The 26,905-nt window shown below is 35.4% G+C and overlaps 1 protein-coding gene across 2 annotated transcripts in view; it reads right to left on the bottom strand.

Annotated features, from left to right (window-relative positions):
• The window catches only part of LOC136027466 (negative elongation factor A-like), a 46,354-nt gene extending 23,157 nt beyond the window's left edge, over positions 1-23,197 (bottom strand). The window contains exons 1-5 of one of the 2 annotated variants that reach the window (XM_065704758.1): positions 22,897-23,197; positions 13,808-13,994; positions 12,073-12,164; positions 5,008-5,173; positions 1,669-1,872 (exon numbers count right to left, since the gene is read on the bottom strand). In XM_065704758.1, the coding sequence (XP_065560830.1) occupies positions 1,669-1,872; positions 5,008-5,173; positions 12,073-12,164; positions 13,808-13,994; positions 22,897-23,106 (859 nt within the window). In that variant the 5' untranslated portion in view covers positions 23,107-23,197. Of the gene's footprint in view, positions 1-1,668; positions 1,873-5,007; positions 5,174-12,072; positions 12,165-13,807; positions 13,995-19,852; positions 19,997-22,896 lie in introns of those variants that run through there. The other variant, XM_065704759.1, reaches the window with a different exon arrangement.
• Positions 23,198-26,905: the final 3,708 nt, after the last annotated feature.

Here is a 26,905-nt window from a genome sequence, read left to right as displayed (position 1 = left end):
GATATTTTTTTTTATTATTTTACATTTCCTTTTGATTTTACATCACAATTAGATATACACTAGAATTCTTCTTATCCATTCTATTTTGGCACTGAGGATAGACCACGAACATCGGTCTGAGATATCGATCGGTACATGGGTCGTTGGTCAGCCATTTTCTTCACTGATATTGGTTTTTTTTTTTTTTATCTGTCATGATTGGTCAGATAGGTTTAAAAAGTGTCAAAATCTACATCTCAAGAAACCATGATTCGTGATGATTGTCATTTTAGTGCATACATCTCAAGGCCGGGCCATTTCTATTATTTGAATAACTTTTTTTTAAAAGCATAAAACTACATTTGTCCGTATTAGCTTATTTAACTGAAAACGTGGCCTAAGAAAGCTTCGACACAAATGTAAAAAATTTTGGGACATGTTTAGGAATTAAGGAATTTGTTGCCCAAGTTTTGTATAGGCTCGCTCTTTTTTTATCTTTTGTTCTTTTAATTTTATACATACATTTTTGTTTCCGAAGTTTACTCATTTTCATATTTTAACATGTTCTGACCTATTTATTCTTTCTTCTGACGAATTGCTAGTGTACAGAATGATTAATAAACTGAATTTGACTCCGACAATTTTATTTCGCCTTCTTTAGTCAGTTTTTAAGTTTCTCGTTGTTTTTTGTTAGCTTTTGTTCGTCGTGTTTTTGTTTACCGGTCTTCAAATGCGAATTAAGCCCTTCTGGGCTTGTAACAGCAATTTTCAACACGAATATCTAATCTTGTATGCTCGCCAAATTCAAAAACCCAATTAGCTTCCCCATGACACGTAGTTTTTTCGTAACAATACTAAATTAAATTTAGAATTCAATAAAAAAAAAAAATTCAATTGTGCTTTATTTTAAGACTAGCCTGTGTATACCAATAACCCTTTCTTTCTAGTCTATTCTCAGAATCCAATCCTTACCTGCAAAATAAAAGTACAGTATTGCCAGATACAATCAAACGTTACAAAGTTTGGTAGACTGAACGGACCTATGGCTAATTCAATCTTTTTTTTTAATATTATACTTTGAACCTGAATGTTTCATTTGAATGATGTCATCTGTGTATGTTTTTTTTTTTTTTTTATTATTTAAATGTATATTCTCATGGTATTTAAGGCAAAATACTTGAAGAAAATACAAGTCCAAAATCAATGAATTTCGAAAAAAAATCAGCTTAAAGGCTGAAAAACCAATTAACCTTTTTATTGGCAAGATTTGACCTTTTTTACCAAATTAACCACATGTCTAATCTGTAATAGCCACAACTTAATTATCCCAGGTTACGAACAGGTACATTCGACTTACATTGATGTTGATGTTTTTTTTTCACGAATAAGATATGTATCATATTAAATTCATAATATTTTTCACGAACAATTAATGATAAGCTAATACAATTTATGAAATGCATGCCTAAACCCACTAAGTAAAAAGTTTAGCAGATTACACAATAAAAATATAAAGGATCAAAACATAGATATTAGACAATCATTAGCCAGAGCTATAGGAAAACTAAACAGAATTACTTACGAATTAGAAGAGATAGAGGGACACGTACTTGGATGAAAAAATTAGAAAGAGAGAGGAAGAGGAGAAGAGAGGGAAAGGAAGAGAGAAAGTGAAGAGGTAGAGCTTACCTTGTTGCTTCTTCCGCTTCTTCATAGCAGCATAGCCAAGAGGCTGCTCATTTATATCAAGCAATTTAACACCAACCTCTTTCTTGCCTGCGATTGGTCGAGAGGAAACTCTTGATCTCGCCTCTGGGGTAGTAGTTGTTGGTGTAGAGCCAAGGCGACTCAGTGAGCCAAAACCAAACTTACTTGGAATTCCTTTTAATGGTGCTAGAAAGAGAATGAATTAAGTTCCAAAAGATAACTATATATTGGGATATTAGATCAATAAAAATTTTCTTCCAGTTAATTTTCCTTTCTCTTCCAAGTGAAATGTCCCACACAGATCCCCGGTGGTTATATTTTCGAGGGAAGTTGGTTATGTGAACATTGCACATTTGATATAGACAGTATGCGTTTCAGCAAAGGTATTCTACCCTGTCAAAAATTCAATCTCTTAACTTATTTTTGCTTCTGACAATGGTCAGCTTTAATTCCACAAGTGTTTGGGTTTGTAGTTACTATTCTGGGCTAAAACGAAGAAAAATTATATCGAGACATAAAATTTTAACATTCCTAATAAGTTTCCTTTAAAACAAGGCACCAAGTCGTAGATAAATTTTATTATCAGGTTCCATTTTGAAGATGAAAATTCTCTATTCCTGCAGAAAAGTGTGAAATTTTTTTCCCAATAAAAAAAACTGATTCCTCTCGTCGGGAAATCTATCGAAATGGTTTGAAATAATAAGATTTCAATATGACTTCGTTGAAAAATTACATTTCTTGGACAAATAAAATTTTAGTGATCTATCATTATATTTTATAACAAATTTTGGGGTAATATACAATTTCTTTTCGTTGAGTACCAAAGGTTTCTCGACTACGAATGTCGTTGTATCAGGCCTCCAGCAACTGGAATCCTATACATGGCTACACATCTCCAATTCTAGTTTAGTGTTTTCTAACCGAATAATTTTTTTGGTTTTGTTTAGTTTTGACCCAAAAACGACCATAACTTGGTCCTCGACATATTTGAGGTAGAAGACCAATCCCTAAAAAAGAAAATAAGAAATTTTGACTTTACCATTACCCAAAGATTTATTTTTGTATCTCGTTCCTTATTTTCTTCTCTTGTACTCCGTCATAGTACAAATGTACATTAGATAGCTCCTCAAGTCTAGTATATCATTATCGCTGCATTGCTTAGGGATAAAATACTTATTATTTTTCAACAGACAAAAAGAGCTAGGATATTTATTTCAATATGAGTTAAACGTCTGTCAAGCCCTGAGCTCTTCCGTAATGTATATTTTATGAAATCAAAAGTCTGAAGGCTGGGACACAAAAAAGTAGCTTTTGGTTAGGTATTTGAATGCCTTGCATCTGATTAAAATTCTTAAAACTATCTTTTAAGTACAATATGTACAATGGAACAACATATTCTTTTATAGAGACTCTAAATTCACTAAAAAGAATCCATTTCTGGTTCCTATTCTATAGAAATAAGGCCGTGGACGTACGGAGGGGGGGATTGCTCCCCCCTAGAACTTAAAATTTACACTAGATGTGGTTAAAAAAGCAGATGGTTCAATAAACAATTGAAAAAAGGTAGATGGCTAAAAAAGCAGTTGATAAAAGGTAGACGGCTGGAAATAAACATTAATGTCCAAATACCGGTTCTGATATCGATATCGTACCACGACATGCGCAAAATTTGTCGCTGCTTAGCACGCAAATTGGGCAACTTTAACACTTTAGGAACTAACCGCTGTGGCAACCCTGTACACATTTCTACCTCGTGTTAGATCAAATAAATTTGATGAAAAGAAGCAGTATAAGTGTTCAACAAGTTTGACAGTGTTTTCTAATCAATAGTTACCCAAAAAAAATTTCAGGGTTAGCACGGCTGCCCCCCCAGACAACAAGCTACATACATCAATGAATAGGACAATCAAGTTCATTGAATAATTTAAAAATAAAGAAAAAAGTTCAATAGTATGAAAAAAAACTACGGGAAGGTTAACCTCTGTCACAAAATAAAAACTGGGCCACTAAATAAAAAGAAAAGAAAAGAGTTTATCTTTAATGTTGGTCTGAGTTCTGGATTAATTTTTAGTTTTGAGAATTATTCTTCACTGTTGTTCCATTTGTTATTCAAATATTATTTTTGTAAATGCAGAGCAGCTATTAATACAAAGATATAAATCACAATCATTGCAATTGATTGCAGCAAATATATAAAACACATTAACATTTGAGAGGCCCACAGAAACATTGCCCATTTGATAGGCCAAACAGCCCATTAGTAGAAAATAAAATAACCCTCTCAAAACTGACCAAGCCTGGAGTTGAAAAAAAAAAGACAAAGCTTGTCAACTGGAAAAATGACCTTGAGTTGCAGTAAGAATCCAGCAAACATGACACATCTGTGCATATCTGCCTGATAATGAAAATTGTGCATAGCCATGGGTACTGGGATCATAACCACCAAGCCACCAGATACAGGCATGACAGGTGGTTGGAAATATTGGAGCCACTCGAGGTTTATAGAGCCTTCTGGAATGAATCGATTCACTATATGATAGGAAACTAATATGAGCAATCTATACTTCAGTTGCTAAGCACTAAATAGAATGAGTTGAACATTGTGAATGCTATATATCAACAAAATATTCATCATTAGAATAACAACTAGTTCATACAGATAGAAAAAAAGAAGATGGAAATAAATGTTTCAGCAAAAATATCACTTCCGTACAAAAAATACATTCCTTTTGATTCAACTATAACCCCAAATACATTTTCATGATAACTATGATAATATCTGTATAGACAAAAAAATAAAAAAAAAGTAAAGTATGGATTTGGCCTTTTAGAGATCATTAGTTTCAATAGATCAAAGATTTGTTTTCATTATCTATATTATGGCTTGACCTACGATTTTAAGAGAGGGGGAAGGTGTCACAAGCTTTCCTTTATTTCTTTGCCTTAAAAAATATACTTTCAGTTTATGTTTTTTCACTAAGTACATCTGAAAAAGAACACCGAATCAAAACCTACTATAAATCGAATTTACCCCACTCATTCGAATCTACACCACAAATATTAGCCCAGAGAACAAAAGCACAGCATAAAAAGATGCAAAAACAATGTTGCAACCAACAACAAATAAAAAAAAGCAGGATTTTCAAATCCGGCGTTCTTTTTCACACAACTTTTAGTATAATACAATCTTTCAAAAAGATATCGTTTTCACAGTGCTACCATAGGTTTCATTTAGGTCAACCTTGAAAGGGGGAAAAATGAGAAGAACAAATAACATTTGGTCTAGATTCCGATAGCTCTAATTGAACATAAAGTGCTTACTCGTATCAGTCATCTTTCTTGGCAAGCCTCTGGTCCTGAGTGGTACAGTGGGCGCAGGATTTTTCTTCACATTATTTTGAAGATCTGCTGATTTTTGTAGCAATTCACCCCTTAATGCTTGAGATTTTGGTTTTCTTTTTAATGTGAAATGACGAACCGGCTGTGGCTGAAAAAAGGTAAAATATAACGTTACTTGTAATAAAACCGAATTGTTCCATGGTGAAATTTGCCCGTAATACCCAGTATTGGCTTTAAAATACCTGGAGGGGGAGTTTGTCAGTTATTTTTTACAGGGGTGAAATCAAAATCACTCCCCTCCCCCACTGCAATTTCATTACGTGGGCTAGGCTTACTGTCTATCAGAGGCAACACTACAAAGTTGCCTATAGTAAAGACCACATGCCTTCAATGTTTTATTATTAGTTTTTTTTTTCTCGGAGGCACTTCACATGGAGGGAAGGATCGTAAAAACTTCGAAAGCTTGGTGATTAAAAGTTCTAGTTCCCTTTTTAAGAATCAAGTGATCGGAAGGCAACTAGCCCCCCCTCCCCCTCCCACGTTTTCTTTTCCTCAAATAAATTCAATCAAATTTTGAGATAGCAATTTTGTAAAAAATAGTCCAAATAGCATACAACAATGCCTCCAGGTTTGACATATACCCTCCGAAGTCCCTGAGCAAGGGTTTTAATTTATACCCCGGGAGCATATAAGATTTATGGAAGGCGTTGGTGTATAAGTTCGGATTTGGTCCATTTACTTCGAAAAGGAAAGTTCAAATGCCCTTTTTATGAGTCAAAAGTAATAGGGCAAATAGCCTTCCTCCATTCTCCATCCCCAAATGCATCTGATCGAAAATTTTGAGTTGGCAAAAACTTCTTTTATTAGCTGATCTCCATAAACCGTTCAACCTAATTGAGCAAACTATCCTTGTAAATAAACTACTGAAGGAGTTTCAAGTCCCTTTCTAGTTAAAACTGTCGCCTCCATTTTAACAAATCGTTCTCAGGTGCTTAAATATAAAATGTTTATTCCGTTACCCTCCCTATCTTTTGTGGGCTGCCCCATATAACTCTGATGGGTCCAATTTTATTCCTTATAGCCTCATGACTAACACACAGAGCGATGGATGCATGTGGACAACCTGTCTGGACTTGAGGTTTGTCGACGAAATATTAAAATCTCAATTATGACACTATTCGATGATGTCACACAGGAGGCTTCTTTATCGAATATGAAAGTTAACGCTAATAAATTGTCATTTAAGACAGTTAATTTTTTTTAATCACCCCTTTCTTTCACAAGCCCCATTCCTCCCAAAACCTCTGTCACATGCATTAAAGTACATTATTACTGTTGACTTGAAGTGGGATGCCCATGTTCAAAACATCCTCAAACAAACTTACCCTTCAGTTTCCCTTCTAAAACTTTTGATAAAATTTTACTGCCCCCTAAGAATCTTCTCTAACTTTATTGTTCTTTTATTCAGCCAATACCGAACTTTTCTTGTCCAGTTCGGCATTTCGGTCCCTCTTCAGAGTATATTTATAAGATTGAAAATGTCCAAAAACGAGCACTTAGAATCATAAATGGCGAAGGGAAGGTTCCATATCATTATCTACTAGGTAAGTTCAAGCTCACCACTTCGGCCGAGAGAAAAAGCCTTTTGTGCCTTCGTTTCGGTGCCAAGACCCTCTCTGTTTCCCGATTACGCTCCATCATCCTACTGCCCCTAAAATCAGTCTTCTTCAGATTGGCTAGATATCTCTTACATTTGCCTCCTTGGAAAAGAAACAGTAAAATTATCCATTCCCAAATCTCTGTATTAATTAAAGTATTAATTAATCTGTATTAATTAAGTATGAATAAAGCTCTGTCCCGTTTTAAAAGAATGTTTAATCATCCTTGGTCATGAATTTGTTCGCAATAGTTTGTTCGTATTAATGTAAAGTATGTATTGAACTCTTAACAAATCTTAACATTATAGCAAGATACTTAGCAAATCTGAATCTTCTTCAGATTTGTTAAATATCTCTTACATTTGCCTCCTTGGGCCAGAAACAGTAAAATTAGCCATTTATATAGGCTTGCAGATCCAAATATTAGTATCAATAAATCTCTATCCCGTTTCAAAAGAAATTGTAATTATCATTGATCATCAATTCGTTCGTAATAACGAAATATAATATTTATTTCTAACCCACTTACATCAAAAAGATAAATAGTGGAGTAAAAACTTGAAGAAAAACGGAAAACAAATAACAAATAAAAAAACAAATAACAAAAAAAACGAGAGTCAACAATAGACATTAATCATACAAACGGATCAGACCGTGGTGAGGCGACAAACGCCGATACGCCGTTTCTGAGAGCTTTTTGTGTAGATCAGTCAGCTTCTCAGTAATGTTCGGAAGATGGAACTTATTGATTATCTTTCGATTCTTATACCACAGAGGAAGATAGAGAAGAAATTTACAGAAACGGAAATAAGAGGATCGAATATCGCTAATGTCTTTTTTCTTAAATATAGGGTAAAGCCCAGAAAGGTAAAGAACAGAATGATCGGAAAAAGTAGAATAAAGCTTACCAAGGGCAATACGATTGTATTTCCCTCGATTGGCTACAATTTTAGAGTAACCAATCTGGATTTTCACTCTAGCATCCCAGACAGCACGCTCCCGAAGAGTTTTAAGATTTTTTGTAAGTGTAATACCCAACCACCGGATCGAATCTACATGAGGGATAGAAAAATTTTGAAAAATTAGAGGCCTAGGAGAAAAGGGAACATTGAAAGAAAGATACTCACATTTATCAACATTAAGCGAAAGACCGATTTTAGTAAAAGAAGAAGAAACTTTATGAACCATCTGCGATAGACTGAGTTTAGACCGGCTAATTAGAAGAATGTCGTCAGCATAAGCAAGGTAAGAAATATCACTCAAACCAACAAAACACATAGAAGAAATATTCTCAAGAATACCAGAGATACAAAATTTGAAAATACTAGGAGATAACACTCCACCCTGCCGTACGCCCCGACGAACAAGAACATTAGAAGATGAAAGGGCACCATTAGTTTTAATTCGAAGATAAGAATTACTATACCAAAACTTTAGAAGAAAAATAACTGAAAGGTTAATACCGTGACTATAAAGAGAGTAAAGAGCCTGACTATGTACAACACTATCAAAAGCCTTAGAAAGATCAAGAGCACAAATATGAAGACCATACCCTTTAGCCGAAGCATCTTTAAGAAGGAAAGCAAGAGCACGGTGAGCGTGCTGGCACCCGATGCCAGACCGAAAACCAAACTGATTCTCCCCAAAATTAGCATTCATACATATGAAAGGAAGTAGGATGTGTTCAAGGATTTTACTAAAATTACAAGCAACCGTGATAGGCCTGTAAGAAGAACAATCCAAAGGAGTCTTACCTCGTTTAAGTACAGAAATGACAGTTCCACACAAAAAGCTGTCAGGAACGAGGGAACAACAAAGGCACATTTGGAAAAACAACTGTAAATGGAAAAACAAAGACGGGCAATTTATTTTTAGATGACAAGCACTGATACCGTCAATATCAAGAGAACTTGATTTCAATTTCTTAACAGATGCAATTACAGCGTCAACTGAAACCGGAATAACTTGTGCCTGAGTCAGGGAAGGCGGGAGAACCGAATCAAGCAGTTTCGAATAAAGCGCGTGCACTGCATAATTCAATTTGGAAAATATAACTGAATAGTGGTCAGACCATGCAGAAGGCGTAATGGGGCAATTAGGATTTGCCGAGTTATTTAAATTAGCCGAATTAATCACTTTGTTCCATTCTTTCTTATTGGTAGGATATTCTAACCCTTTGTAACGGCTCGATCGCAGACATTTCTTAAACTCACGCTTAGTTTTTTGTTTTATTTCAAACACATTCCCAGCTAATGGTCGACCGTTAGCAACCCATATACGCAGCCACAATTTGGCTTTATTTTTCACACTTTTCAGCTCAGGGTCACACGACCAGATTGGTTTCCTTGTACTTTTCCTCACTCGCTCTTGAGGGACAGCAACCTCCTCAGCGCGTTTTAAACACCACACGATTTGGTTGTAATAATGATTCAGATCGTAATTACTTTTAGTAGGACTAACACTCAGCTGGAGTAGATGAAAAGGTACACGTAAAGAACCAAGGAGAATGGCCAGGGTTGAAATATATAATGGCATATTAACATTTTTCCAATTACTCCGCACAAACCATTTAGAGGCAGGAGCACAAGCTTGGTCAGTACTATCTTTTCTAATCGAAAAGCATAGCGATAAAGGAAGGTGATCAATATCTTGCTCATCTTCGTGGACATGCACTGTTGAAGATGTAATGAACGGGGAACAAATCACGTGATCAATATCCGATAAGCTGCCGGAATTATGCACATACGAGAAGGGTAGATCCTTCGCAATTATTCTGTAATCAGGGAGACAATCAAGAAGGTTCACAGTACGAGCAGAATCACGTTTTACATCAGTGTTCATATCTCCAATAATAATAAATTCGTACCCATTTTTGCTTATACTTTGAAGGAGAGTTTTCAAACTAGAGCATGCTTTGGAGAATTTATTAAGCGATGTCATATTCTTCCCATCGTGAGGCAGGTAAGTGTTTATCAATACGGTTTTACCAAGTCTTATAGCAAGTAAATGTTCATCAGAGAAATAGCATGACGGGGACAGAAAGCTGAGCTTTTGTTTTATAATACATGCTAAACCCCCTGAAGGCCTTCCAAAAGTAGATTTAGCATTTGTTGTGAAAACAAAGTGGGCGGAACTGCGGCGCAGGAAATTAACACTCGTTGCGGTCAAAAGATGTTCCTGAAAGCATACAATGTCAAACTTACTGTACAGTTCATCAATGGTCAGGTCCTTGTTTTTTGTCCCATTAATATTGAAGGACACGAGTGATACTGATTCAGACATTAGTTTGTTTTCGGTAACTTGCGACTGACAATTGCTTTCAATTTAGGGCAAGTGAGGCTAAACGAAACATGATCACCTCCACAGTTTGCGCACTTAGGTAACAAATTGCAAGGCGAGTCTCTATCTGAAACATGAGGACCGGCACATCGCGCACATTTTGGTGTAACACTGGGACAAGACGACTGGAGATGGTCAGGGGATCGGCAATTGTTACAGCACCGGGGAATCGGTTTGAACTCATAAACACTTAGGATTTCGTATCCAACTTTGAGACCATATCTAAATGCTTCGACTCTTGATGTTGCATCAGAGAATTCAAGTTTTACTGCAAGCGATTTCCCTAGCCTAGAGGCACCAGAAACACCAGGGCACGATATCAGGTGGGACAGTTCAAAATCAGGCGGGATTCCCTTCAGGAGTCCGTAAAACTTCTTGGTTAGAACTTTCGCAGAAGAGCCAGTAAACGCACTAGTCACCGATAAGCGGAAATCTTCAGCAACTGACTTATCTATATTGATAAACAGTTTGTCACGAACAGGGCGAATGCTAGTGATTGATTCGTGTCCATCAATCTGATCTATCAGATCTTTTGTTTTATTGGGTCCGAAAGGGTAGATGGAAGGTTCGACACAACAATAGTAGCATGCGAGTCGGGAATTGCAGGTTTCGGCAGTTGCGGGTAATTCAGTTCATAAGCATCCAGCTTGGTGGCAACAACCTTGAGTAGTTGTTCCACGCGATTCACCTTTGTTGACAGCCTAGAATACGCAACTGCGGGCAAAACCGGGACCTCGGTTTGGACAATACATGAATAATAATAATATTTATCAGTTGTTTTTTTTACTCTTATATTTTCCACAAGAGAATACCTTTCTTCTTTACATACTTCATCTACTTCACGTCTGGCTTCATCTTTTGCTAGAACATGTAAAGTTTGGAATCATATCAGAAGTTTGCGGTTTTTAAAGAAGGGGTAGGTTGAAAAGGGGAAGGAATATTAACCAAAAAGGGAGGCGACTGTTGTTGGATAAAGAGTTAATAGATGCCATTATAGTTGAAGCAGCTGGCATTCTAGGGTTATCCTGTTTTGATTCCTGCATGACATAGCTACTAAGAGTACTGAACAAATTTTAATTGTAGAGTATGAGAATCCAAATAAAAAACAACTTGCCAAAAATTATCTTCAAAACAAAAGTCCGAAGATTTTTTTTTTTTTAGAATGTTCAAGTCCAAAAAATTGTAAATTTTTTTGAGAAAACCCACTTAACAAATGAAATTTTAAAGACACAGAGGTCTCTCGTCTATGCGCCTCCTCAAAGCCTCAATAACTAAACACCTCAACGCCCTCTGGGAACTAAGATTGACAAAGGCAACAAAAGTTAGAAAATACTGATGAAAATAGTAGAAAATCATTCGGAATTTTCTTTACAATCAGTTAAACAATTTTACTATCTTATTCTCAGGAAAATGGAATAATACATGTCACCTTCAGAGATTTGATCATGCTGCCCAGGCATCACACTGTTCCTTTCAGATTTACCAGTGAAAGGAAGCAAGGTAGTACTTTTAAAGGAGAAAAGAAAATTAATAAGTATTTAAATAAGTAAAAAACAAACCAAACATAGTTTTAGAGAACCGTAGCCATTCTGGGTATTTTCTCTCCAAAAATCCCAATAGCTAAACCAGTGACAAGGAAGAGAAGTAACATTAGGAGTGGACGAGAGGAGCATTAGAAGGGGGCGAGTTTTTACCCCTCCCAGTAATTAAGCCTCTTGGTGTACCTCCAATAAAAAAAAAATGCACATTAGGCTCATGTTTTACTAAGACGTCAAGTCGCTAGCCTAAAACCTCTCTTCTCTGATTCTCGTTCCTTCACTCAGCAGGAAACCCAATTTCCTTAAAAATCTTTTTTTTTTCGAGTTTTTTACTTTATTGACTTTTAATCTTAAGTGTGTCTCATGGGCTTAAAAGTGTTGTTGTTTTTTCAAAAGAAGTAAGATCTTAGCCCTGTGCTTAGCAAAAAGGGCGCATTATTGATGAAAACGCAAGACGAAATAAATGTTTCCACAAATGAAAAAAATAGAAAATAAAAAGCATGACAACTTACTAGCTGACCAATAGAAGTGGTTAAGGCATATCTGTTTAAGTAGGAGCATTCCAATGGCAGCATAGAAGGTGATGTCTCTGATTGTTTTTTTGCTGAAAATAAAATGAGAATAATAAGAATGTGCCAAAGAGTGTGCTTTCTGTAATCTTTGGTCAAATATATTACTAAAAGTGAAGAAGTTATAGGTAATTACCTCTACCCTATATTTTGATCAGATGATCTTTGAAAGTTGGAAGTTGGAAAGTACATGCCTCAAAATACACTTTTTAAGCCCCTAGGTGTCTTCGAAACGGGTGGCACCTTTAAAAATTCTTGTATTTCCAAAGATTATACAGGCTTCAATTCTCTTCTCTTCAGTGTTGTAGGTAGAAAACAGATTTGATTCATACGCACAGGGTTTATAAGCAAAGTATTGGAGTTCATTCAATTCAATGTTTAAATATAATCATTATCTCATAGCACTGATACATCCTTACACAATTTATCCAAAAAAAAAAAAAAGGTCAACTATCATTTGTTTGCATCCCAATTGAACAGCCTGTTAGCTGCAAAAGTTGATTATAATCAACTGATTATGATCATATGATTATGACTTTAAAATTTGAAATTTCCTGTAGACATTTTACATGTAATACAGATATGGAAGTTTTTTCACCTTACAGAAAAATAGTTGGAACTGCATTTTTCTTCTCCTTGTAAGGCACGCATTACTGCTAAACTTATCTAACAGGAAATTATAAAAGTCATATTCGAGTTACTATTATCTAAATTTCAAATCAGATACTAATGTTAATACTAACAAAACTGGTAAAATTCTATTGCAACACAGAAATCAGATAGCATGACAAAGGGGTGGACCACTTTCTTTCTCTAAGAAATCTTTTCTTAGGTACAATCATCCACTAATTTTCAAGTCTACAATAGCAAATTCATTTTTTTATTCAGATCAGTTCACTGTCTAGTAGGATTCTCTAATATGTTTATGCATCTTTCTTCTTTTTCTTCATCAGATGTTTCTTTTATCCTTGCTTTATTAATAACCCCTTTACTTTATTCCCTATTTTTTTTACCAAGACAATTGTGATTCCCAACAGTGTGTCAGTAAGGATGTGTAACTTAGAATTTATTTTTGGATTAGTCTATTGTGTTGTATTCTTCCTTTTGTTATCAATATCTTTGAGAGGTATACTATGGTGTTAGTTTATTGACTTTTATGTAGTCTGTGCAACTCACAGACTCACAACTCACTGCACTCACAACTGCAACTCAGAGACAGTATGTGTGTCTGTGCCACTCAAGGCTGCTCTACTCATTCAACTCGACACACGTTTTACTCAACCTCTACTCAACTCAACCCCTATTTAACTCAATCATATTCAATCTTATCTGTTACAGGGTTTGAACTGAATTGGGGTCGAATTGAATAGAAGTGGAGTTGCATGGAGGTCGAGAAAAATGATGATTGGATTGCAAGAGGGAAATTTTATATGGTCGTTGCGATGAATGGGGGGTTGGGTTAAACAGGGGTTGAGTTGAATGTTTGTCAAGAATAATACAGATTGAGTTAAGCAGGGATTGATTTATGTGAAACCCCTTATAAATTCATTGTTGGTTTTATATTTTTTTAGACATCAATTATGATATTTCAATATATTCATTTTTGTCAAGCCACTAGTATTGTGCACATAATGTTTGTAACAATACCTAAGTAAATAAAACTTGAATAGAATCTTACCCAGTTTCCTTAGATCAGCTACTAATTCAGCAATCATTTTTCTTGTGTCATCTGCAGTATTATCACAGATTGATTCATTCAAAGATCCAGTAGAGGGAACTGTTTTTAAGGTTTCTGCCAAAACTGCAACCCAGGGCTCACCATCCTCTTGGGCAATTTCTAGTATTTCTTCAAGTTCAAGCCTCCACTACCAAAATAAGTCAAATAAATGAGAAAAAAATTGGTAATAATCTAAACAGAATATATTATAATACACAGGTCCGTAAAATAGAAGGGAAAGATCATACTTTCTTGAACAAAGAATGTGACAGGGGGACTCAGATAATTTGGGTCCAAAGAATTATTTAAGACTTTTTACATTTAATAGATTTTCTGAATCCTTACCAGTTTTAACTTTTCACTACCCCCCCCCCATTCTTTTAATACTTCTTATTTAATATATTTTCTGAATCTTTACCGGTATTAACTTTTCAACTACCCCCCTCATTTAATACTTTTTTCTTTTAATAGATTTCCTGAATCCTTGCCAGTTTTAAATTAGCACTATTCCCCTTCATTTAATACTTTTCAATAAAGATTTTTTTTTTCATTTAATAGATTTACTGAATCCTTACTAGTTTTAACTTTCCACTACCCTTCATTTAATACTTTTCATTTTTTAGACTGGGGAATATGTCCTAGTCTAGAAACAATTTTTTGCCCTGTGATGTCAAAAATTAATTACGAAAATATAACTATATACATGGGGTATGGCTATAAAATGACAAGCCCATTGCTTGTTCTATAGCTATTGTTGTATTTTGAATTTATACATTTTTAGTTGTTGTTATCACCTTTAATATACACCCCTCCTCTTTTCCTACAATGTTCCATGCTAATTTGTTATTGTTCAAAACAGTGCTGGAAGTCTTCTTCTGTGAGCCCCTTCAGAACATGTGTTGCTTTTTCTTTCACAACTTCAATGGACTGAAAGTCTGCCGTTTTTAATGCAATTGACCTTAGGAAACAGATAAAAGACGCATGGTATAAGGTCAGGTGAATAAGGTGGATGGTTTAACACTGGGACGATGTACTTGGCTTGAAACGTCTTGAGAGACAATGCAGAATAGCTTGGCGCATTGTCTTGATGGAGAACCCATGAATAATTCTTCCACAATTCGGGTTGTTTTTTTTTCCCCTTTTCTTTTATGGATTGTGCAAGCACCTCAAGGCAGTAGTGTTAATCAATAATTAGACCTTTGGGACCCAGTGAAGGAATACAATCCCATAAATATTAGAAAAATAAATAATCATTGTTGCTTTGAACATTGATTTGCCCATTTGAGCTTTTTTAGCTCTTGGTGAAGTTAGGTCATTCCAGTGGATCATTTGGTATTTATTTTCAAAATCATAAGTGAAAAACCAAGATTCATCACAAGTTATCACTCTTTGAGAGAAGTTTGGTTCATTTTCAATGGCATTTAAATTGTCAGTAAAAGCAGTTATATGAGCTTCTTTTTTGTTCAACCATGATAATTTTAGGCACTATTGTTATGTAAAATTCACCTTCCACATTCTTTGTCAATTCCTACACTTTCAGCAATCACTTGAGTTTATATAAGTTTTTGGTTGCTATAACCTTCAAAATACAACCTCCTCTATCCCTACAATACTCCATGTGAATTTTCTATTGTTTGAAACATTGCTGCAAATTGACTTGCAACTCCTTCATTATGCATAGGCCCTGCTACTTTTTCTTTCACAGCATCAATGGACTGAAATCTTGTTCTTTTTTATGCAGAATTTACTTCAGGAAAAGGATAAAAATAAAAAGAAGTCACATGTAGAATATAATTTAATTGACAGATTTCTTTCACAGTATGGTTGCCGAATTTTAATTTTACATTAAAAATATCAATATATATATATATATATATATATATATATATATATATATATATATATATATATATATATATATATATATATATATATATATATATATATTCCAAAGAATTTTGACCTTCACGTCAAATATAATCCATTGTACAGAATACATAAAAACGAGTCAAAACTTGGAGTCAGTTTGGGGACTTTTTAGGATTTTATACAGGACAGTTTACTGCAGGTGGGGAGGTAGGGTTTGGAGATGATGGAACGTCATTGGGGACAGACAGGGTCTTGGTATCAAGACAAAGGCACAGTAGGTTCCCTCTCTCAGCCAACGTGGTTAGCTTGAACTTACCTAGTAGATAATGATATGGAACCTTTTCATCACCATTTATGATTCTAAGTGCTCATTTCTTAACATTTTCAATTAGATAAATAAGCTCTGAAGAAAGGACAAAACGACACACTGGACAAGGAAACTCCAGTATTGGCCAAATAAAAGAACAATAAAGTTGGAGACGATCCTTTGGGGGTGAGAAAATTTTGTCAAAATTTTAGAAGTGAAACCAAAAGGTAAGCTTGTTTGACAATGTTTTGTACATGGACATCCCATTTCAGGCCAGCAGTAATAATGTAGTTTAATGCATTTGACAGAGGTTTTGGGAGGAATTGGGTTTGTGAAAGATGGGGATGATTAAAACAAATTAACTGTCATAACTGACGATTTATTAGCGCTATATTTCATCTTTGACAAAGAAGCCTCCTGTGTGACATCATCAAGTAATATCAAATCGAGCTTTTAATGTTTTGTCAACAAACATCAACTGCAGACAAGTCATCCATGCACTTCTGTCACTCTGTTTGGTCAGTCTTGAAGCAATTAACCATTATAAGAAATAAAACGAGACCCATCGATGTTTCCTGGGGGATCCTGCAAGAGATAGGATCCGGAATGGAATAAACATTTTTGTATTGAGAATAATTTGTTAAAAAGGAGGCAAAAATTTTAACTATAAAGGGAGTCACTTGAAACTCCCTCAGTAGTTTATTTACAAGGATGTTGGGCTCAATTAGATCAAACGCTTTCTGGATACCAATTAATAAAAGATTCAACCAAGTATCAGAGTTTTCAATGTTTTTTTTTAATGGTGTCAAGACGACTAGCAAGGTAGTATGAAGTAGATGTCTCCTTCATATTTCGAAACTGTTGTAAGTCAATAAGTTCAGGAATCTCTGCCTTTGACCAATCAGCTAAGAAACCCTTATAAATTTCTTTAGAAAACTGGGGTCAAGGTGATTGGTCATACTCCAGTAAATTTGTTCAGGCCTCCCTTCTTTTGAATTGGAGTAATATAGCCCATCTTCAAGAACAATAGAGAACATCTGGAATTACTAATATCATTAAAAATACTAACAAGGGGTGTTGATAATTTATCAGGGAATACTTTTATTAGATCAATCGGGATATCAATAGGACAAACATCAGTTTTTTTTTTCAGTTACTGTATTTGTTCTATTATTTGCTTTGATGAAATTTCCAGAATATTATCTTTTGAAGTCTAAGTAATTAGATTGTTTTCTAAGAGAGGGGGGAGCGTTTACACAACGCTAGCTAGGTGTTTACTAAGCTCATTGGCTTTCTGTTCAGGCAGCTCAAGATGAAAATCCAGGTTCCTGCATGAGTGACCCCCCATTTCTTTCACTTTCTTAAACCATTGCTAAGGTTTGCTCTGTTTTAGGCAAATTAATTTATTCTTATTATAACAAGAAGCAGCACGACGTATTTCTTTCTTTATTTGTTTATGGAGGGTTAAGGCATCATCTTTCTTACCAAGGCGAAAAAGTTTTAGTTTCAAATGGAGTAGTACTTTCATTTTTCCATTAATGTAAGGTTTATCTGAAGAACATACCTTCTTGGTAACTTCTGGGAAATATTTTTGGTAATTTGTCATTAGTCTTGTTTGAAACAAACTAACCTTTGAATTAAGACTTACAAACAAGACAAAATCCTCCCAACTCCAAGACATAATCCAAAATCAAACCTTGACTTGTTACTGGCAGGTACAAAAATTCAGAAACTGAGTAATTTGTTTTAAAAAGAAGCAGAAGTTTCATTTGTAGCATGGAATGATAGCTACCAGCAAGAGGGCAAGGGTAGTTGGAGGATTGTAAAAGGTTTAAGGTTGGTATAAAAAAAAAGGTAAAGGATACTGCATTAGACTTTACAGTCCGTACTGGCGGTGCTGATCTCCGTTTCTTGGCCCTTCAGCCAGGAAGTGCAATGGGGGGTTGGGGACCAGCCATCCTGTGCTTTCACATACCCTTCCTGTTTACCTTCCCCAGATTTCTCCAGGTACCCATTTAGAGTTGGGTCGACTCTGGCTAAGCTTACAGAGTCACGCCACTGACCCCATCCCAAACTGAAGAATTGGGTACACCAGGATTCGAACCCGTGTCCTCTCAGACAAGGGATCCTGAACCAGCGCACCAACCCACTCGGCCAGGACGGCTCAAGCTGGTATACCAAGGTTGGTATAAATAACACCCAAACTGGTTCAACCTTTTATAATAGGGAAATCAACAATTTGCTTAAGCTTCTGATTTTTAATTAAGACTTAGTTCATTTCTGTCTCCTGCTATAAAAATGCTTGCATTTGGATACTTTGTCATCACAAGTCAAGACTTGCTTGTAGCCTATTATGAAAATTACAACAAAAACAAGTATTCTGTCCAGCCAAATAATGACATGAGCAAATGATTAAATTAGTGTAAGGCTAAGGCAGGCATTTTGGCTTAGTAGATATCCAAATGATTTCAATGCAATCAACTAGTCCTGGCACATGGATAAGGGTAGGAGATAGGTATTCCTTTGAAATAATCATTACTCTTCCTTCTTTTTTCCCCAGTGAGTGGTCAACCAGGTATAGCTTTATAAACTCCCAAAAACTAGTTATTTTATGGAGATCTTGATTTTGTGCCTGGACTTTGGTAACTGCAATTATGTCAATACAATTTAATCTTGCTGTTAACTCAACAGCAATTTAACTCAACTAACTTTTCAAACTTCAACTTTCAGCATTAGTAAAGAGGAGAAAACAAGGAAATGATAATGTTTTTTATCAAATTCTTTAACTCAAAAAAACTTTATTCTGAGGCAACTTTGATGGAGTGTGCTGGGAGTGGGAGAACATCACCTTAAAGTGAAATATTACCATTCAGGGTATTGTAGGAAGGTTTGTCATAGGGCTCAAACTGACAGACTACTATAGCAGTTTTGAAGTGGGAGGGGAAGAGGTTCAATTTTAAAAGTTGCGGGTAAATCAAGAGCCATGGTTAAAATTTTTCTCTTTTGTAAAATTTCTTCTACCAAAGAGGAAAAACTATGCCTTTTATCAGGTTATCTATCATATTCATAGATAGTCAGCCAAGCTTTAACTGGCCTATTGTTTGACTTTGAGTGAACCTCTAATAAGGCTAGGGGATGGAGCATGTAATTTTTGGGGTGTACTATTTATTACAGGATAAATTTTGTATGTAGAAACTCTCAAGTCAGTAATGGGTAGGGTAGCCAGGGGGGACAAAGTGCAAGGGATGGGAAAAAGGTTTCCTGGTGATAAAAAAAAAAGTCAAAATGGTAGTGTTCTTTATATGGGATGGAAAGGCAAGATGATGTTGGGAGAAGGGAGTGTAGTGGAGGGTGTATGAAAGGGAAGGGGTTTATTTCAGCAAATAATGGGTGAAGCCTGGTAACTTCTTGGATGCACAGAGAGGAACAGAGTTGAGAGGGATATAGGTCCTCTCAACTCTATCCTATAGGTCCTAGGACATAAGGTCCACTTAAAGAAACATGAAACAAACTTAAAACAAACAAGTCCACTTAAAACAAACAAGAATTGTTTTCTAAACATGTTTCATTATATAGAGCTTATGTTGTAAGATTATACTGAGGGCTCATTTGATATAGAATCAAAAGTTCTAGTGTCCTTTCAAAGTGATCAAAAAGATTGGAGGGCAGCTAGCCCCTCTCCCATGCCCCCTATTCCCCAAAGTTGTCTAATCAGAATTTTGAGATAATGCTTTTGTTCAACAAAGCTGAAATGTCTAATAACTATGCTTTTAGGTAAAATATGAACCCATGGGTGCCCATAAGCAGAATTTTAGGGGGGGGGGGCTTACCTGGTCTAATTGGTACTTCCAATGTTGGATATTGACCCTGTCACTACCCCAGTGCATACATCAAACACCACCAACAGGAGGCCCAGTTGAATCCTGCTGAAGTGTTGTAACACTGCAGGCCAAAGTGGTGGCATTCTGCTGACTTTGAATTAATTTGAGATGATTCTTTATTACATCAGCTGCAATGTTGGAGGTTTTCAATTTTTGGGTGATTGAGGATTTCCTTTTCCTGCTTAGAAATCAAGTATGGTTTTCAAAATTAAATAAAGAAGTGCATGCACAAACAGTTTGTAAAATCCCTTGTGCTTCCAGGCTGGGCTTTAATTCAGCAGTAGTTCATGTAGCATATCACAAACAGTTTGCAAAAATCCTTTGTGCTTCCAGGCTGGGCTTTAATTCAGCAATAGTTCTTACAGCACATCCACTGAATAGACAATTGCCTTTCTGACAGACATCAGATTAAATTCTAGGTAGGAACTGGAGATTCAAAAATCTCTCTATTTCAAGACACCTTGGTATAGCAAAGAACCAATATTTCTTGAGTCCTTGTCATATATAGGTGTCTGTAGATACCAAGGTGTTGATACTGTGACATAGCAGCATTACTTGAAATGGTAGGTTCTGAAAATTCTTAATTTCCTAACTGTAATTCTGAATTTAATGTCAAGGACAATTAATACATTTCCTCATTAGTCATAAAACCACTGGAGGTGTAATAACTAGGAGCAGACTAGGAGGTGTCTAATTACAAGACAGGGACCTTTTTCAGAAACCAAGAAAATGAATGGGGAGGAAACTACAAATGCAGGTCTCCCTAATCGCCATCCCAACAGTTATATCTATTATACCACCTGGAAAACTAATTTTTCTCTACTAGATCTGTCTAAGCTTTCTTAATAAGTATTTTGGTAGTTTGAATTAAATGCACAGACAGTCAATAGTTGAGCTAATTGTAATTGCAAATTTTTAGCTTGACTCTAATCTTGAAGAGTATGCTACTATTTAATCTTGAACAAAGGATCTTGGAATAGAAGTATTTGAATCATGGACAGATTCAATGACTAACATATGTAGTGAAAATGAGCAACCATATTTAAAAAGACTTGGCTATAAGATTGCAGTCAGCCAATCCTAACTATCTGTATCAGATTCTTGATTAAGAACCTGCTGTCCTTGTTTAGGGAAGATAGATTTTAGTCAAAACATTTGTCCAAGATTTCTCTGGAGTTTCTAGAAGGTAAAATCCTTAGATTGCTCCAAGCTGCAATTTAAGGTAAATATTGGGGGTTTTTTATCCTAATCCTCTCTCATTTAGTAGCTATGATCTGACTGTTCTAACCACTTTCACAAAGGCATGAGACTTTTGCTCCTGCCTTGGCTCAACATGTCTATGATAATCCATACCATTTCATTTTATTTGAAATGACACCTACATTTTATTGAATGACAACTTCATTTTATTTGAATAACACCTACATAATTGCCCCTATTAAAGGTTTTACATTGTCTTTGGATCTTTATCAGTATTTTTTTTTTTAATATTGTGTACTAAGGATGGTCAAGTGGAGGTCTTGACCAAAATACTTGCAGTGTAAACTATGTTTTATACTGGCTTGTATTATTCTTGTTTCTCTCTTCTTTATAGATTTTTTTTTGCTTTGTCACTGCTCTTGATGAATAACCAAGGAGATCAGGATCTAGCTAGAAACTCAAAAAGTTATTAACTCATGGATAGGCCCAAATCTCATGTAATTAAAGCTGGGATTTAAAACAGACTGATCAAAACAAAATTTTTGCAGTCAACAATAGTTGTGCCAGCAATGCACTACTTCTGCTATGTTTTGCCCTTGCTGCTACTGACCTTCCCTTATTGGCATGTTACTGGGGTCTACTTAGTTGTATAATAGAAATGTCAAAAAAAAAAAAAAAAGATTACAATATAAGGCAGAATCATTCAGCCATGGGGGATGGTGCCCCCCTTATGGGCACTCATGCATGACCTCTTCCCCCCCCCCCACAGCCCCTTAGGAAGTCAAGCAGTCATAATAGGCCAAATTAGAAAAGCACAAAATAAAGAATCTAAAGAAAATACTTGTATTTAATTAGCATATATCCTTCAGAAGTGGTCAACCATATATACATCTGGTAAAATTCTAGTTATTTGACTTCTTCCTATCTAAAAAGGGTTTAGGTTAGGAAAATGAAACTTTCAGGGATGGATCTATAGACTAAAGTATGTCCCAGGAAGGTATTTTGAAGCAACTACCTCCACTCCTTCTCCCTCTAGAGGGCCATGACCTTTGATGACCTTTAAAAATATGTGTGTTATAAAAGTGAAACCTTGAACAATAGATCTTCTACTTATTTGAAGTACAACAAAATTGTTTTCAGCTTTATAACTTTGCTAAATTCCATTTTATAAGGTTTTAAAGATATGCAAATACATTTCCTAAATTTTGAAAAAAAAAATATTGATATGGCTGAAAATTCTACTCAAATAACAGGAATAGCATTTTCAGAACTAAAGGCAGAGAAAAAGCAACTAGTAACTGAAAATTAAGGTAAAATTTTGTTTTGTCAAAATTTCAATAGGTATATAGACCTGTCATGTAGGCAAATTTCAGGTCCCTCTAGAGGGAGAAGGAGTGGGGGCGGGTACTTTAAATACCTTCCTAGGACATACTTTAGCCTGTAGACCCATCAATGAAAGTTTCATTTTCCTAACCTAAACCCTTACCGAGATAGCAATAAGTCAATTAACTAGAATTTTACCTTACATCCTAGGGCTATATCCATGAAAATTAGGGGAAGGTGCATAGGCCTATTCAGAAAAGCAAATAGCCTAACATTTTCAGAAAGAGCACCAAACAGAGCTGTTCTTTTTGTTTTATAGCTTATTTATTTTATAAGAGCAAAAATTCTTTTGTGTTACCATTCAAACTAGTTAGGAAGGTGAATGACCAAGAGAGGTGAGGTTACACTATTATTTATGTTCATGACTAATCTAGCATAGCAAATTTTCATTAAACCAGATCTTTTATTACCTCTTCGAGACTCCTTCTCGGTATTTCTAAAAAAGATAACAGCAGCTTCAGTTTCACTTGGGGCTGCAGGTCAACAAAACATTCCTTGATATTTCTCAAAACCTCTTGATTTAGCTGTGAGTATATAGCACCAATAGACCAGGTATCATTGTTGGTTCCAAGTTTATTGTGCAGCCAGAGTGATGTATCACTGACTCTAACGTTAGCCATTCTTTAAAAGCACATTCAAATGCTGGTACACATTCAAATTAAACAAAACAAAACTTTCAAGCTATTTCTTCTTAGAATTGTAACAGTGGTCCAGTGTTTTCAATATTCGCTTAAACCAGTCAGCAACATTTCGAAAATCCTTGCTAAATAAATTGGTAGGCGGTTTTCAGAATTCAGTCAAATTTTGAGTAGGACTGTTTGTTTTAGAAGTGTTTTAACGAGTTGTAAAGGAATTGATACAGTCAAAAATTCACAGAGGGGAAATGCAAGAGCCTAATGCGACTCAAAAAAGAAAGAGGGGTTTCATCAATTTAAATTTGTCAAATCTGACTCAATTTCCAAAGTAGCTTTAGATGTCGCTAGGAAAAAAATGATAAATAATAAAGTAAATTTTTACCGAAATACTATGTACTCGTGTTTCATTCCTTTCACTACCAAGAGCTTTCCAATTAGTCTTTTATTTTCTACAGGCTATTTAAGGTATTCTGCCCCGAGTTTTATTTTGTTGCGTTGGTTCTGCGTTTTCAGTAAAGTGCTAGGTTTTCAGAACTGTGAAAACATGGTAAAATGTCAAGAGCCAGTGTTATTAATAAACAAAAAGTATTGGGAATCAATTTCTATGTCAGCGCTTATTAGTGAAATAGCTGTCACATTTTTTTCGCACTTCAATGGATATTTTGGAATCTAAATTGAAAATTATAAAAACAATTATAAAAACCAAAAACTTAGAGTACGCGATTTAGAGGCCCCGTTAAAAAAAAATTAATTGTTTGTTATTAACTCCTTTTTAAATGACTAATAGTCACAAATTTGAGCCCTTATATGCTTATAATCAGCAACGAATGTTAAGAGTGCAGCTATTTTTGCTCTTATAATACCAAAAATTCACTAATATTTTACAGTACTAGAGTATTTCAACGTCAAAACAGAGATTCTTAACCAAGGTGGCTCAAACTATTTTTTAACAATACTAATGAAGAGTAGTGGCTCTGAGGTTAGAAATAAGCTACTGAAAACTAAGAATATGATTTTTGAAAAAGAGAAAGTACCTAGTAACTTTAAGAAAACCCTAATCAAACCATTGTATAAGAAAGGTGATAAAAATGAATTTGGTGAATATCAAAGCATTAGCCTGGTCTCCGTACAGAGCAAATTACTTTGTAATATCATATTTTTCAGACTGAGAGAGGCTGTAGAAAAAGTGATAAGAGAACAACAGTGCAGTTTTAGGAAGGGTAGAGGATACCTCGACCAAATTTTCACTCTTGAATTGATAATTGACAAATGCCTGAGTTATCAAACACTTCTGGTCCTCATTTTTATAGATTATGAGCGAGTATTCACTTACGTAGAGAGAAAAGCTTTAGCGAAGATCTTCTCTTTGTATGGTATATCAGACAAATACATTAAAGCGATCAGTATCATGTACGAAAATACCACTGCTGAGGTTGATGTAGGAAATAAGATTATCAGCTAGTTTCGTATTAAATCAGAGTTAAGCAAGGTTGTCATCTATCCCCCTTTATATATCTCATTTTGATGGACATAGTTTTAAGAAGCACGGGAAAGGCAATTGAAGAATACGGAATCAAATAGGGAGGAAAAAGCTTCATGAATTCAAAGTATTCTGATAATTTAAGCATTCATGATGATAGTGTGAGACAAATGAATAAACTTTTAGAGATTTAGCGAGTTCAGAGTGCTAGAACAGGTTTGAAAATTGATGTTAAGAAGACTAAGTCACTAAAGCTAGGAATAAGTGAAGATGAGAAGGTCAAGTTGAGTAACGAAAAGATTGATCAGGTGGACAGCTTCACTTACCCTGGTAATATTACGAAGGCGATGGGAGCAGTGAGGATGTTAAAAGTAGAATAGCCAAGGCTCAGGTTTTTTTTTTTTTTTTTTTTTTTTTTTATAGTTGAAAAAAGTATGAAAAAATAGGAAAATATGTCGACAAACCAAGATTAGAATATTGAAAGTTAAAATGGTGACAGCGGTCAAACATGCTTCTTAAGCATGGGTGCTCCAAAAAGCGGATGACGATTTCTTAGTTCCAGAGAAATTTCGACTACAGATTGTTCTGGGTACCCAGCTGACTGACCCTATTCCAAACACTAGGCTGTAAAAAAAGTGCAATTCAATCCCGCTTTCTAGGGTTATAATGAGAGAAAGGTTGAGATGGTTTGGGCACACTCCTCGGATAAAATATGACAGATTACCAAAGATAGTCCTTTTCGGCCAACGGTATATGCCTGAAAGAAAATCAGGTGGTCGGTGGTTGGGGTGGGAGTATGTCATAAAGAAAAAATTTAGGGAAATCGGAACTTCCAGGAAGAATGTAAAGAGGGAGGGTTTGAATTGATTGGGACGGAGGAGGAGCGTAAGTAGCTATGGTAGCCTTAGGGGACTTGGTACTACGGTGAGTTGTTAGTAGTAGTAGTAGTAGTAGTAGTAGTAGTAGTATTAGGACAGAAAGGTAAGTTCCATGTTAATATAAACCACACTACACAGCTTAAACTCTTCGCAAATTCCTTAGCCTTCATAAATGATCCCTTTTTTAATGTGGGCACTACTTAGAGGCCGCTGACAAAAGCAGGTTTTTAGTGAAAATATAAAAAAAGCCTATTGTTGAACAAAAACACCCAACAAGATATTTTCTGGGGAGGTGAAATAAGATCATAAAGAAGGAGGTTGGGGTTAAAAACCCGAAGGGAGTCAATTGAACCCTCCCATGTCCGCAGTTGTCTTGCCTGGACACCAGCAAGCTAAATGTGAGCTAGTGAAACCAATAAACGGAGTTCCGAAAACTTTCTATTACCTAACGTTTGGAACACATATTGAAATAAGTGATTAGGCATTGCTAATAACGATTTTCTTTTATAATGCACCCCATATACGATCAAACATCTTCTCGAGCAGAATTTGAACATCTTTTATAGTTGAGAATGGGAAAATCTTTTCTTGGGCTTTTTTGGTTATTAAACAAATTCAAAAGAAATTATGCATATCTGAATTTTCATAAGGACTTCTCTGGAATTTCCAAAAAAAGGCAAAGATATTATGCCGGAAGTTTAAGCCATGTTGTCGGATATGGCAAACTAAATCAAAAGACGCTATGGAGACAATTTTCAAACAGTTTGTGGTAATGAACTGTAAGTAAGGAGCGACCCACCTCAATAGTAACCAAAATTCTAAAAACTAACCTTTGATATCAACAGACACACCAAAAGAATCAGCTTATTGTGCTGATTCCAAATATATAAGATTCATCAAGTTTAATGTTGGCCATCAGAAGTTACCAGCCCAAGACGAGCCTGAGAAAATTCGTTAGATTTTTGAAATGGGGGAAAACATTCCAAAAATTCAAGGAATCTGAATGGAAATATTCAGATTTATCAAAGAACCTTACTGTACAGGTTTCAAGCTCCTAAATTCAAAAATGTCGAATTTTGCTATTTTGTCAGAATACTGATCAAGGATACATGTTTATTTGTTTTTTCCCCAGGGGCAATCATAATGAAGTAATAGTCCTAGAAGATTTGGAGAAGGTGTATTCGAACGAAAATTTAAGGCCCTAGTGCCCTTTTTGAGTGACCAAAAATATTGGAGGGCAACTGGTCCCCCTCTCTCTCACCTATTTTTCCCAAAGTTATCTGACCAAATTTTGTGATAGCCATTTTGTTAAGTATAGTTGAAACATCAAATAAATACGTCTTTAGGGGTAAAATGACCACCCACAGTCAGTGGGGAGAGGCTTATAGATTATTAAATTTTTCCATTGCTCTCTAATGACACATCT

Source organism: Artemia franciscana, chromosome 5 (genome assembly GCF_032884065.1).
Source record: "Artemia franciscana chromosome 5, ASM3288406v1, whole genome shotgun sequence".
Lineage (NCBI taxonomy): Eukaryota > Metazoa > Arthropoda > Branchiopoda > Anostraca > Artemiidae > Artemia > Artemia franciscana.
The sequence above is the reverse complement of the archived record's forward strand: the minus strand, read 5'-3'. Positions and strand labels throughout refer to the sequence as shown.